General features: G+C 55.0%; 1 protein-coding gene across 3 annotated transcripts in view; it reads left to right on the forward strand.

The window, feature by feature from the left end:
- Positions 1-229: 229 nt before the first annotated feature.
- Positions 230-14224, forward strand: part of KIRREL3 (kirre like nephrin family adhesion molecule 3) — a 345138-nt gene continuing 331143 nt past the window's right edge. For 2 of the 3 annotated variants that reach the window (XM_048328586.1, XM_048328587.1), the window contains exon 1: positions 231-453. In XM_048328586.1, the coding sequence (XP_048184543.1) occupies positions 393-453 (61 nt within the window). In that variant the 5' untranslated portion in view covers positions 231-392. Of the gene's footprint in view, positions 454-14224 lie in introns of all 3 variants that reach the window. The other variant, XM_048328585.1, reaches the window with a different exon arrangement.

Raw genomic sequence — 14224 nt, forward strand, 5'->3', positions numbered from 1 at the left:
AGGCGAGCATCCCTTCCTCCCGCACAGCTGAGGCAGGAGCTGGAACCCCCCCCCCCCCACCCCACCTTAACCCCCCACCCCTCGGCGCGGAGAGCTTTGGGGAGGGGGGGTGATGCACAAATATTCCGCCCCGCGCTGAGCCATCGCCGTCCCCCCGCTGCGCGCAAGTTACTCCCCCTTTCCCCGGCACTTTGCCTCCCTCCCCTCCCCCCCCCCCGCTCCAAAAGCCGGGCTGCGCCGCCGAGGCTCCGCCAGTGAAGGCAGCGCTGCCGGGGGAGGAGCTGGGGGGGCGGCGATGGAGCCGCGCGAGCGGAGCCGGCGGGCGGCGGCCTGAAGCCCCCGCCGGCAGCGGCAGCGGAGCCCCGACCCCGGCGCCGAGCCCACCCTGAGGAATGAGCGCTTTCCAGGCAGACCTCCTCCTCCTCCTGCTCGGGTGCTTCCTGCTCAGCCACGGTAGGACCCCGGACTTTGCGAGAGGGGCGGACGGGAGGAGCCGGGGGGGGGGGGGGTCCTCGGCTTGGGGTGGGTGGGTTGCGAGGGGAGAAGGGTGCGGGGCGGAGAGGGAGGATTGCGGAGTTTTCGCCGCCGAGGCAGCTTACCTTTCTTTCCTTAAAAAAAAAAAAAGGGAAAATCTTTAGCATGCAAATGAGTGTTTTCTGTTCCAGCCCGGTTAATTGGATCGTGTTTGTGTGCAAACACGGCTTGGCTGAGCAACAGCCCCCCTCCTCCCCCCCTCGCCCCCATCGCCGCCCGGTGCTTCCCCCGGTGCAGGAGGGCGATGGATGCTCAGTTTCGGTGGCAGCGGAGGAGCCGCTCGGGCTGGCGGCAGCGGCTCCAGCTCGGGGACAGGAGCCTGCGGCCGTGGAGCCGGGGTAGGGAGCGATTTGCGCCTGGGGGGGTGCAGGGAAGGAGAGTTGCTTCCCATGCAGCCAGCCGGAGGGAGGTGGGCACCCCGCGGGGGTGTCACCGCCCCATCCCACCTCCCCACAGCACGGGAGCGAGGGCAGGAGCGTGGGAATCCGCAGGAATTCACCCCGCAACTTTACAACCTGCTTGATTCCCACCCAAAAAATCAAAAAAATAAAGAAGGATTTGGGAAAGGGGTGCGTTTTGGGAAGCTGTGTCTGACGTGCTGCTGTGTGCCTGCTCCCTGGACTGTCTGTCACCTGTGGAGGACGCTGAGCTGCAGCCAGACCCCGGCTTCGCCTCTGTGCTGCTCATCCCCTCCCAACGCCGGTGTCAAATCCCATCTGTGTCACGCCGCCGTGGTCCCCACGCCAGCTTTTGTGAGGGTACGGCTTGGGGATGCTTGGGGAAAAAAAGAAAAAAGGGATAAAAAAACCCCAAACCCACGCAGCCCGTCCATCTGTTGATTAAATGAAGGATAAAACTTTTGGAGAGAGTAGTGCTTCTCCACGGGCAGCTGGTTTTTTGCTCAGCCAGACATTATTGCTGAACATCCCCCACCATATGCTGGGTTTCACCCTATTCCCCGAGCAGGGACGCTGTGTTTGTGGTGTCTGTGCTCCTGCTTGTGCTTCCCTCTTCTTTTCCTGGGCTCGGATGCGATGTTGGACTCCTATACTGTCCTCCCTTCCCCTTTTCTCTTCCCCTCGCCCTCTGCTTGTACTAATATTCCTTCGGGGAGAAAGCTGTGTTTGCATTTGCCTTTGCTGCTGCACAAAAGAAACCCACTGTGTCCTCCGTGTGGGTTTCTGGCTGAACAAATCTGAACTCTCGCTGGTACAGCAGGGCAGCGGCGGGGCCGGGCAGAGCAGCGATCTGGAAGCTGCTCCCGGCCTTCGCACATCCCTCCCTGCTCCCGCGGATCCGGTCCCTCCCTGCGGGTCAAATGCCAGTTTGCTAGCGGGGCTAGAAGTTTGTGTGCGGGATCCAGACGGGATTTGTTGGGTTCTCCCCGCTCTCCTTCCTTTTTTTGCAGCCATGATTTCAGTGTGGGTTAATGGACTTTTTAATAGCGCTCGTGTTGGGAAGCCACGGCGGCTCCTCGGCTCTGCTGCCTGAGCTCGGCTGATTTGTCTGCTGCCTGTTCCAGCAGGATCGTGCATCTGGTACCTGCTTATTCATGCCGGCTTCGGAGGCACAGTGAGTGCCTTGCAGAGCGTTTTTTCCGCTGTTTTCTCCCACAGGATGAGCCAAGAGCGTTTCTGTGGAGTTGCCGCTCTCCGTACGCGACAAAGGCGCTGTCGGCAGCACCGTGGCTCTTCCCGTTGGGGTGCAACCGTGCAAAGGATCCCTACAGGGACTTAATGCACAGGGTTCCTTCAGCCACATGGCGCTGTGGGGGAGGAAAGGCCTGGCTGGAGGTGCTGAAGCTGATTTTTGCAGCACATGTTGTGTTTGCCTCCCCTCGAGCAGCCGCTGTGGCGTGTCCAGATGTGGTGGCACTCGCTGGCCATGGCAAAGGTGTCCCTAAGATGTGAGGATGGGCAGGCACAGGGCATCCCTGCCTCGCTCAGGAGGAGCTGGTGGGCCAAAAGTCGTTTCAAGGGACTTCAGGAGTTTCAGGAGCTCCTTTTTGTGGGCAAGGGGCAGGCAGGGCTGTGTTTCCTTGCCAAAGTGGCTTGAAGGGATTTGCCATAATTAAATTCCCCTGAGCCAAGGACAGCAGGGCTGGAAGGATCACCTCTGGTGAAAGCCCCACTTGGGATCCGTGGTCTGGACACTACTTTAAAAAAAAAATCTCCTAATCCTAAACCTCCCCAAAGGGATGTTTTCCATCACGGGATTTGTACACCTGTGCCCTTGGGTTTGTACTTCATGGGCGTCCCGGTGATATCCTGGCATCCTGCTGTTCCTGCAGCCCGTGCAGGCTGGAGCTTGGGCTCCCGATGGAGCTTGCAGGAGGAGGAAGCTGCTTTTTGCTCCTGTCTGGGGCTGTGCTGCACCTGGACAGCCCAGGCATGGCTCAGCCTGCGAGGGAGGAGGATCTGTCCCACAGCTCACTGCTCCAGGGGACCTGGGCACAACAAATTGCCTTCCCTGGAGCATCCTCTGCCTTTTCCCCTTGTAAATGGTCTGAAGCAGCCTGTGCTGGCTCTTTCTGAGAGGGCATAGGTCGCTGCTCCAGGTTTTTCCCTGGTACCACTCACTTTCCACCCCCTCAAAGCTGTCAGGGCCACGCCTTTGGTGGAAGGGAGAGAAAGTCCCAGCACAGTTTGCCTCCTGCGGAGATGGGGATGCGTGGTGCCCCTTGGTGGGAAGGAATTGCTGCTGCCATGGAACTGCTTCTTGGGAAGAACTCACCCTTCCCTTCCCTGCTCCAGTGCCAGCCAAACTGAGGGAGGCTGGAAGCAACTGGGGAAGGTGTCTTGGCTGTGGGAGGTGGGGTTGTGGGGAGGAGCACCACTGAAGATGCACCCACAGCCACCTCCTCCTCTCACTGGCCTGTACCAGCTGGATTTGGCAGCATCTTAAATTTACCTTGGATGGGAAGATTTCTGCCTGTCTGGGGCTCTCTTTCCAAAGGCATGTTTGCTTTCCCTCAGGGTGATGAATACCGAGTTCTCTGGGTGTTGCAGGGTATGTTTTTCTCCTTCACAGTTCACTTGGTTCCTCCCTGGAAGCAAATGCTTTACAATCTTCTGTCAGAGGGGCCCCTTATCAGCAGCAGTGGCTCAACTTCCCACTGGCTCGGCTGCAGCCCCCAGGTGGAGAAGGGTGAAATTATGCTGATGAGAGAAACCAGGCCAATTCCACCCACCAGCACTGGTTAGGCTCGAGAGATGAGGATTTTCACATCTTGGGGGTGGTTAGTGGGTGATGGGGAGGAAAAATGCAAGGTTTGGGGTGCTGGGAGTGTGTGTGCAAGAGCTGGGGCATTTGGGGGGTTTCTATGTCTGACTACCACGAGTCTGTTAGTGAAAAACCTGGACATCTGTGGCTGTGGTCCCTCTTCCACATTCGCTCCTCCTGCCATGTGGAGAGCAGGGCAGCTTTGCAAGGGAAGTGTGTTGGGCTGTTCCCTAAACCTGCAGGTGAGTGTCAGCACCGGGAGCTGCTTGGGAAGCACAAGGAGTGGAAGCACCGGTGAGCTTTAAAAATGATGGCGAGGAAGAGCTCCTGCAGCCCAAGGATGTTCTGCAACCTCAGGATGTTCTGTGAACTGAAAATGGTTGAGTAGAAGACAGAGATGGTTTGGAAAGGTGCTCTGTGAGGTGCTGCTGGTGGAGAGGTGCAGGTTTGGCAGGGGCAGTGCGTTCACAGCTGAGCTGCATGGGAAGGAAACTGAAATAAGCCTCACGTTAGAGCTGGTGGTGTCCAGTCTGTGCTGTCCCAGAGGAGGAGTGGTGTAGGATTGCCTCCTCCAACGGGTGTTTTAACACAGTGTAGGTTTCCTGTCTCCCATCTGCACCTCCTGCAGTGAGAGCTGCGTGAGGACCACTGATGACTTTGCTCAAATCAGCTTTTCTTGCAAGGTTTCAGCTCTCAGAAAAGCACGGGAGGGAGGAGCTGGGGTTTTGCTCAGGTGCCCTGTGCCAGAGGGAGGGGAGCAGGGCAGATTTTTCTCCTTGGAGCCAACGCTGCATCCCCACCAGCCTCCCCCTTCCAAGGTTACGCGGAGGTGCCCGGGCACTTTATGCACAGCACATCTTGGGCTGATGTCGATTATTTCTGTGCTTTCCTGTTGGTTTAGGGGACACCAACTGGAGTCAGAACGTGCCCAGAAATCCCTGACAGGTTCCCAGCACCGCGTGTCACCAGCTCCCAGCCGCTCTGTAGTCGGACTGCAAATGTTGGGATAAAAAAGCTCCGTGCTCTTCTTTCTTTTGTAGCTGTAAATAAAGGGGGGAGAGGCCAATGTGCCCCTTAGGTTGTGAGTTGGCTGAGGATCAAGGGCTTTGAATAAACTGTTTTCTTCCTGTGAGCAGCCTGTGATGGAGAGTGTGGCTGCTCCAAACCTCTGATTTAATGATTGGCTTTGCAAGTTTGTACAGTGCTCCAGCTCCTCAGCACGCTGTGTGCAGGGGAAATGCTGCTGGAGAACTGGCTTTACATCACTTCAGAATCCTTCCAGTAGGATTAAACAGCTTCTATTTATTTATTTATTTATTTAAAAGCAAATTTATACCAACAATTGCTGAAGGCCCTAATTTATCTTCTGTTCAGGAGCAATACAAGTCTTTCCTTTGGCTTCATTGAGAGCTACCTCTGGACAGAGAGAGCGACACAGCCACAGTCACCGTGTACAACCTTATTTTATAAATCAATAGGTAGTGAAACAAATTGGTTGTAAATCAGTCTCTTATTTGCTGAGATTTAAGGCTTTTGCTGGAGCTGTGACTTTTTGAGGCGGCCTGCCCTGCCTCCAGGGCTGGCACATGGCCCGGTTCTTGTGAGGATGTGGGAACCCAGTATTAATTTCAAACATGCCAGGAGATGTGCAGGATTTCTTGGCTGGGGAGAAATAAAGTTTAAAACCTGTGCTCGTCTTTCCAGGCAAAGGTTGAGCAGCAGGATCCTGATGCTGCTCAGAACTCGTGGGTTTCCATTCCACCACTTCACTGCACCTCAGGGCACGTCTGTACTCCAGAGCGCTGGAAGGGGGAAGAGCAAAGTATCCATTTCTGAGCTGTGCCTTGTGGTAGGACGGAGAAAATGCTGGGATTTGGTCTTGGAAAAGGTGGCCTAACAGATGTCCTGGTTCAATATGCCCTTTGAGTGTCGCCGAGCCTGTTTATTCATTGCCTCGCTGGCAAGACCCACACTCAAGTGCTTGCCTTTCCCTGGTGGCAGCAGTAGCCTCCAAAGTGGAGCAGAAGGAGCTGGGGGTCACTTGGCTGTTACACGGCTCTTCCTTTTACTGGGTTGCGTTAAACAGCTTAAAATCTAAATGTGCTTTTAGTGCCTGTGAGCGATGGGCTCTGGGCGTCCTGCCTCGGGTAGTGTCACATGCTGGAGAAGTGGGAGGTGGAACGCTCGCATTGTTAAATTCAGATGCTAACTTGGGGATAAGATCTTGTCTTAATGTGTTCATTCAACGCCCCCACTCGCAACGAAAGCTACAGCAGCTTTTGGTCTGCTGCATTTGGGGTGGAGCAGGATGTAATTGGTTTTTGAGGGCTTTGCCATAACTGCTGCTCATTAACCATTGATGCAGGCAGGTCAGACTTTCAGCTCGGATAATAGATGCTGTCTTTTGTTTCCAATTACTTTGCATTGGGTGGGATTGCCGCGCAGGTTTCGCGTGTGTGTGGTCATGTGGTGGCTGGTTCACCTCCTAAGGGCTGCTGGATTTACGGTCTGGGCTCTGGGGTTGTCATTCTCAATATGACACGAGGCAAAGGCAGTGGTGAACCCCCTGCCTGGCTGGGCCGGGTCTGGGCGGATGCGGCAGCACCTAAAGCTGAACATTTCAGGAGCCTTCTGGGTGAGCAACCCCAGCGTTGTGGGAGGGGAAATAGAAACGGAGACAGCGTTCGATAATGTGGCTTTTCTGAGGAGCTCTGCCCAGCAGGACACGCGCTGCAGGCGAGAGGAGCCCTGCTAATTACGGGTGAAATATGCACCGATGGTGGGAGGAATGAACTTCCTCAAACTTCCTCGTGGATGAGGGGTCAGTCTTTGTGCTGTGGGTCCAGTATGAGCTGGGAGTGAGTGGGAGAAGCCACAGGGTTTGGAGTCGCACCTGCATTTTGGGCAGGTTATCGTTAACCTAGTATCACCTAAGTTGTTACAAGATCAGGAAGGAAGGGCCTGAATCCCTGTCAGGTGCTTGTCGTCCCGTCCCCCTCCCACCCCGGCATAAATGAGTATTCAAGCAGTCTGCTGCCAGTCAGTGAATGTCAATATTGGATAAGTGTTTCCTTTATATCACTGCAATTTAGCATAAGCTGCTTGGAAACAAATGTCTTCCATAAGCATGAGGTGTTTCAGTAAGTACACAGTCAACATTACTATGAGGATTAAATAAATGTCAGCCCCACTTGTATGCTCAGCAGCGAGTTAAGACAGCCGAACTTGCATAATGGCCAGCACGGCAGGAACAACAGCAGGGATTTTGAGAGTCTCTGGAAAAAGTGGGATGGAAGGAACTGCTGTGGATGGATCCAAAGCCCCCGGATCAGAAGGGGATGTGGAGACAGGTGCAGAATCTCCTCAGGAGGGGCAGCTGATGATGGGAAGAAATCGTTCCCTGTGAGGGTGGTGAGGCCCTGGCACAGAGGAGCTGTGGCTGCCCCATCCCTGCAAGTGTCCAAGGCCAGGTTGGATGGGACCCTGAGCAAGCCAGGATAGTGAATGTCATCCCTGCCCGTGGTAGGGGGGTGGAATGAGATGCATTTTAAGGTCCCTTCCAACCCAAACCATTCTGATTCTATGGGATGGAGTGCAAAGAGATACATGGAGCTTCCTTCCGGACTACCAGGGCTGCTCTTTCCTTGGCACTGGCAAACCAAAGATGAAAACATGGTTTGGCCAATATTGGCTGGGTCTGGTGAGGCTGCTGGCTCAGGAGGAGCAGCCCCCTCCTGCAGATCTGCCCAGGTAACCAGTGCTTGGCTGCATCTGCCTCTGCCTTTTCCAGTGCAAACTGGGAGTTGCTTGGCTGCAGCTGGGGAGGCCAAGGATGAGGCTCAGCTGTTGCTGCTTTGTGAGGAACTGTAAGCCCTGATTCACCTCCAGCTCAAGGCTTCCCAAAGGCACAGAGATGCAGCCCATGAGGAAAGGGTGACACGGGTCCATGCTGGCAATGCTCTGGGGCCTGCAGGTGCTGGAGGGAGATCATCACCTCTGGCTGCTCTGCCTTCAGGTGTGCTCTGCCCAACGGGAAAAGGCCTCTGGCTTCTGTAAAGGGATTTAAACCCAGCCAGCACACGGAGATGTTGTTGAGGGAGACGAGGCTTGAATCTTTTCCTCAAGCTGTGTCTGCAGGAGAACCCTGCTCTTTACCACTCCTCACTTTGCATCTTCACCTGTCACCCTGAGATGTCACTTGGTGCCGTCTCGGTCAGCCCATGACAAGTTCTGCCAGCGAGGAGAAGAAACCAGGGAGCGTGGTGGGGGGCTGAGCTGGCTGTGTTTCCATTCCCGACGATGCAGAACTGCTGCTCTCTCCCCAGCTGGCAAGGCGCTGACTGTAGCCACTTGTTCCCAGCTGCACAAAAATAACTGGAGACAAAATCGTTATCACTCAGATGAGCTTTATCAGCTCCTCTGATGTCTGCGGCTGCCTCGGCGCTGCGAGCACTCGTTACCTGCAGAGCGGGCGTTTAATGACCGGCCCTGGCTGCTCCAGGTGACCTGAGCCGAGCATCCCAGCCGTGTCCCAGCAGCCGCAGGTTTCCCGAGGATCTCGCCTCCTTAGGCTGCGCAATTCCAGCGCCGGAGGAACAGCCTGAGGGCACGGGGTCTGTCTCCATAACCCAGACCGAGGAGGAGAGCGCCGGGGGTGCACAGGGGAAGGAATGCCCGAGTTTCTGGCTGCAAACCGGGTCACCTGGCGGAGTTGCCGCAGGTTTTATCCTCACTGTTCCCGTTCAGCCTGGCGGTGGCAGCAGCCGCGCTCGCATGGAGCCGAGCGCTCCGCTCCACCTGCCAGTGCCACGCTCCTTCGGAAAGGTCCAAGGTGACCCGCTGGGCTCCGGCTCTGCGGGGAGGCTGCGAGCACCGCGCCTGGGGTTTGGGGGTGGCAGCTGAGGCCTTTCCCTCGGAATGGAGAGGCTGTTTGAGTGCTGGGGTGGGGGAGAAGAGTTGGGGGCCCTCTGAAGTTGCCACCCCTCTCCTGAGGAGCCAGCCCAGTGCGTGGTTGGCCACATGTCCAGGAGGAGCTTGAGGTGACCCTGCCTGGGAGCACATTGTGTGTGAGTGCCACGGGCTGGCTCAACAAGCAGGAAGGCTCAGGGTGTGGGAGGTGGATGTGGGGCTGTGTCTGACCCAACTTTGTGCCCCCCCCCCCCCCCGCGATAAATGTTCACAAGGGGTTCATCACCTCCATGGACAGCTCCACCCCTCCCTGTGGATCCGTGTGCGATAACCTGCGGCAGGGCACGGCTGCCATTCCTGGTCAGCGGTGCTGTGCTGCTCCTCGCTCTCTCCCGTGAGCTAATCCCCGGAGTGTGATTCAACACTCGTCTCCTTTCCTTCTGGCTGGGTCTGTAATAAGCCAGGAGTGACGGGGCCACCCCCCACCCTCCACAAGTGCTGGAGAAACAGAACCAACAGATGCTAAAATTAGGCACAGCTGTTTGCAGTGTTTTGTCCTCCCGATCACAGAGTCTGACACTGTCTGTGCTTATTCCTCATCTTGTCCAGACACTGAAAAGGTTTAAGATATCAAAGCTTGGAGTGGCTGTAAATTAACTCCTTCTGTCTAAGCTGAAGCTTGACTTACTGATGGTAGATTTCTTGTGATTGCCTTTATTTGCCCCTCTAATAATGGGACTTGCCAGGTAACAAGACAGGAATCTTCTCTCTGTACCTGGGACACAACACTGCTGGTTTGGCCTGCTCAGGAGCTTCCCCACCAGGGACCAGGGGAACATTTTCAGCCCTGCTGTCCCTCAGCTTTTCTCTGCCTAAACCTTGTTCTGAGTGCAGCTTGGCCAACCTTTGCAGTCCAGCTCAGTCTCTGCATGCCTAAAGTTGTCCCGGTCCAGCCCCACGTCCCAGCCACGGTGATTCCAACCCCATGTCCTGGCTATCGCCATCTGCTCTTGCTTTGGTGAGGGGGAAGATTTTCTGGGTGTTTTTGGTGCGTGTGGGCTTTGTGCTCATGGTTTGGGTGTTGGGGTGGGTGTCACCCCACGGCTGCTCTTTCCCTCCCTGCCGGGTGTGTTTGGCCTGGCAGTGGCTGTAGGGAGCATTTTGGGAGGTGGTGGCTGTCTCTGTCACCTGCCACCCCTTGGAAAACACCCGTTCCCTTCCACTGGGGTGGCAGAGCAGGGGCTCAGTGGCACCAAAGGGGAGCTGTAACACTCTGGAAAGGGCAGCAGGAGGAATTTCATGGCAGAGCAGAAATGTCTTTTCTGTCAAGCCTGGAGCAGTGTAAATGTCCCTCCTGACAGATCTGCGCTGATGGCAGCAGCACAGCTCTTGGGCTGGCTGTGTCGGGGTCTGCATGGGGTTGTGAGTCTGAGGGGTCTTTCCTGTCTCTGTGTCTCTCTCCCGTGGCAGGAGCGCCTGCTGAAGATTCCTCTTGCTCCGGTCATGGTTAAAATGATAATGTTGGTTTAAGATAGACATTTGTGATAAACTGGGGAACACGGCGCCCTTTGAAATCCTCAAAGCTCTCTCTCATCAAGTGGGCTGGCTGGAAAGGCAGCAGCCAGAGCACTCCAGGGTGTTCAGATCGCCACGATTCTGTGCTGACCTGCTCCTAAGGCTGCTGTGCTTTGACAGGGCTGCCACCTCTCACCCTGCTCCCCTTCCGACTGCAACGAGGTGGTGTCTGCTGCACCTGGGTGGCATCTCTGTGCAGCCTCCTGTGACCCCCCAAATTGCCTCTTTGCACTCCTTGTGTGGTGGAAGCAAACCAGGAGGAGAAGTGGTAACCAGGGAAGGCAGGGAGGAGAGGGGGGAAGAGTGAAACCTCTCAAGGAAAAGGACCACGTGCAAATGCCAAGGGGTTGATGTCCCTTGACGATGATGTCTTTGCAGGGGTGGTTGTAGCAAACCTTTCATCCAGCACAGTGATTTTTTTCCTGCAGCAGGGAGGTTTCTCCCCGTGGCTTGGCTTTCTCCCAAGGATAGACAGAAATCTGTGTAGTGCTCTTAACCCCTGCAAGTTTCTGCTGACTTGAGCAGATCAGAGTTGTTGTCCCAGTGGGAGCATCTTGTTCAAAATCAGGAGGAAAAGTTGAACTTTTGAAACTTTTAGGAAAACAGGAAACGAGAAGGAAACTTGTAGGAAGCAGGAAACATCCAAGAGTTAGGGATTGGAGACGTGGAAGTAGACTTGGCAAAATACCGCATTTTGATACCTGAAATTTTAACATGGAATTTAGGAAAGGGTTTTTGCACAAAGGATGGTGAGTACCCCTGTGGTGGATGAAGGGGAAGCTGTTGTAAAAAAACATTTGTCTGCTGATTGCTGGTCCTTCTCTGGGGCTTGGAAATGGGTCTCAGGTCTCTTCTTGCCTTCAGCCTGGCCAGTGAGCCACTGTGGTGGCTCTCTGAACGTGCCAATTTGTCACAGTATATTGAATTCTAAACCAGTGTTAATCTGATCTGTGTGTCTGTAAAACATCTTGTGTTGGGTTTGATAAAATTAGGTTTTATTGTCTAACACAGTTTGTTTCTCTTGGTCTGGTTGCGTGCTTTTATTGCCTGTTCTGCTCTGCACCACGAGGCCATCGTGTGCCAGCATCTGCCTCACTTGCTCAGCTCTGAAAGCACCTTAAAATCAGCCCCTAATTACTGGAAGTATGGAACAACTCTGAGGGTGCCAATGATATCAGTCTGGCACTGGTGCATTGAGCAGGTAAAGAAAGGACCTAAGAGGCAATTGAAGAGACTGATGGGCAGTAATGGGGATAATTGTAATTTTTGTCCTGTGTTTTTAATAAAGTGATTGACGACAGGCACAGCTGGAGCCCCCGTGCGGAGACCAAGAGATGCAGTTAAATTACAGAGGCTTCTTAACTTAATGAGGCCAGGTAATAAAAACAAGGCGTAATGAGCAAGGTATAATAGACCTGTTATGCTTAGAGTGCTCTCGCCGAGGGCTGAGCAGGCAGTGCCTGGGAGTGCTTGGGATGATCTCACTGCAGGAAGGGCTTTCCTCCCTGGGGCAAGATGAGGAGTGGCAGACTCGGAAGGATATTGGGTGGCCAAGTGCTGACCCGGGACTGAATGAGCAGGTGGAACACCAGACGTGGTTGATTCCCCCCCATGCTTTTGGTTGTGTTTGTGGAGTTTGGGCCAGCTTTGCTCCAGGTTTTATTCACTTCATATAACCTTGGGGGAGTCCACGTGGCCCTCGTTGCTACATAGATGATGTGGCAAGAGGGCCAGATTTTGTGATGCGAAGGAAAAGTAATGGAAATTTAACAGCCTGGAGGGAGGATGTGCAGGGAAGTGGTGGATGGGCTTGGGGACGTTGGCCAGGGCTGCACCAGGCTCATGTCACACCTTGATCTGGAGCCTTGGCAGGGAGGCTGCAGCAGCTGGATTGGGACCTCTGTGAGGGTGGAGGTGGGGAGAGGATTAGTGTCTGCAGAGCAGTTGGGTGTCTGCCGCTGCTAAATGCGGCTAAACTTGAGCGACTTCTAATCTAATAATGAAAGGAAGAGAAATAAGTGTTCTCAGTGATGCATGCCCCTCACGGTAAGTACTAATTGAAAACAGATATTTACTTTAAAATGAAAATGTAATACGATAATGGTGGGTTGAGAATTTCGCACACGTAGGAGGGAGAGATGAACATGCACAGCCTCCTGTCTGCTCTGCGCGGGCTCGGTGTGTCCCTGGAGCGGGGAGATCCTGCTGGGCCCGGGAGCCTGGACAAGGGGCCTGGGGCTTGTGCTGGAGCACAACTCAGCCTTCGTCAGCTAAAATCAGGTGCATTGGGGGTCTCTTGAGCTGACCTTGGTCTGCAGAGGACCTTCCAAGCTGGGCTTCGGTCTTTCCTCCCACGCCTCACAGAGCTTTCCCGGCCACATCTCCATGGGAAGGGGCGGTGGGTAGACTGGGGAAGCATCACCTCCCTTGTCACTGAGATGGAGGCAGTGGTGGTGACCCTCCTCCTGATGGTCTCTGCTGCCTGAGACCCCCCTTGCTGCCCTGAGCTGCCTGTCCTGACCCATCTCCCTGGCTTGGTGGGGGGACCTGGCTAACGCTGCCTTTTGGGGGCTGCTGGAGGAGCACTGGGGACACCTTTGCTCCCTTAGGCCGATGTGAACGGGTGCTGATCCCTTGGGGAGACCCTTGGCCGTGAGTGCTGAGGCTACAGCACCTCTCGGTGCCTGTTTGTCCACCCTCTCCTTCTGTCCCCTGAGCCAGTTCCAAACCAGCCGTTGCTCCAGAGCCAGGATGCTTTTCCAAGTGTTTGTAGCAAAGCTCAGTGCAGCGTGACCGGTGGCCATTAAAGGATCCTCCCCAACAAGAGCCCCCCCAGCTCTGGAATCTTCTGAGGGAAGTAGCCTGGCCCTAATCCCTTTCTGCAGAGTTCCTGCTTGTTTCTTCCTATGGGTGCGTTTGAGTAATTTGCATTTTGCACTCTGATCGTATGCATAGAATTCAAATTGAAATGGGGCTTGAATACATTTGCATGCTAATGAGGCAGTGGCTTTATTTATTTATTTGGAGCCCTCTCGAGCAGGCAGCCGTGTGCCAGGGAGCAGCTCGTGCAGCTCTTCTGGTGACAGAGCTCCATGGCAGCACGAGGAGCCTCAGTTTTTGTCCTAAGACCCACTTGCCCCCTGTGCGTAAGCAAGTGAGGCTGGTGGGCCCTGCTCCTTGGCTCAACCCTTCTCAACCCGTGTGGCAATCAGCAGTTTCAGCCCCCTTAACCAGCCAGAGATGCCTCTTTAGGTCATCCCAGTGTTAACTGGGTGTGGGTGAAACATTTCTGTGTTAGAGCTGGGTACAGCCAGCACGAGCCACTTGATGGGGACTGCAGAGGTCCATGGGCAGAATAAGCAGAGCGTGTCCCCCTTCTCTCCTTGACTTTGGGGTGCTGCTCAGGGTGCTGCCCACAGCTCCCTGTGTTCCTTCTCTCTGTTACGGGGCTGTTATTTCTGGTGTCCTTTGGCACCTGCCTTTGGGATGCTGCACATAAATCTCGAGCTGCCGAGCCCAGCTTCCCCTTGGTGCTGCCCTGCCCCACCCACACTCTGCTCCCTCAGCAGGAGCCTCTCAGCCTCTTGCAAAGCTATAGCGAAGAAAGTTGGGAAATGTTGAGAAGAAGAAGCCAAGGGCTGGGAGAAAACCAGTTCCCAAAACTCCACAGCATTACTGGGGAGGAGAAAGATCCCAAAGCCCAGGGGCTTCACTGAATTGCAGCACCGAGTCCCTTCGTGCTGTCACTCGGTGCCCCAGCAGACACACCCGGAGCACAGCTCGGTGCTCAGCCTTTCCGTGCCAGCTCTCCCTCCCGGATGACTCCTGCTGCAGCTGAGTTCCTTGCTGGCACAGGGAACACCGGCCAAGCCAGGGCTCCTGAAATGGCAGCCGGAATTGGGTCACATCGCACTGCCCCAGGAGAGGGAGTTTCTCTCAGAGCAGTCTGGCTTCCAGTTATTATTTTACAGAGGACATTAGAGGT

This window comes from Corvus hawaiiensis, chromosome 25 (genome assembly GCF_020740725.1).
Source record: "Corvus hawaiiensis isolate bCorHaw1 chromosome 25, bCorHaw1.pri.cur, whole genome shotgun sequence".
Lineage (NCBI taxonomy): Eukaryota > Metazoa > Chordata > Aves > Passeriformes > Corvidae > Corvus > Corvus hawaiiensis.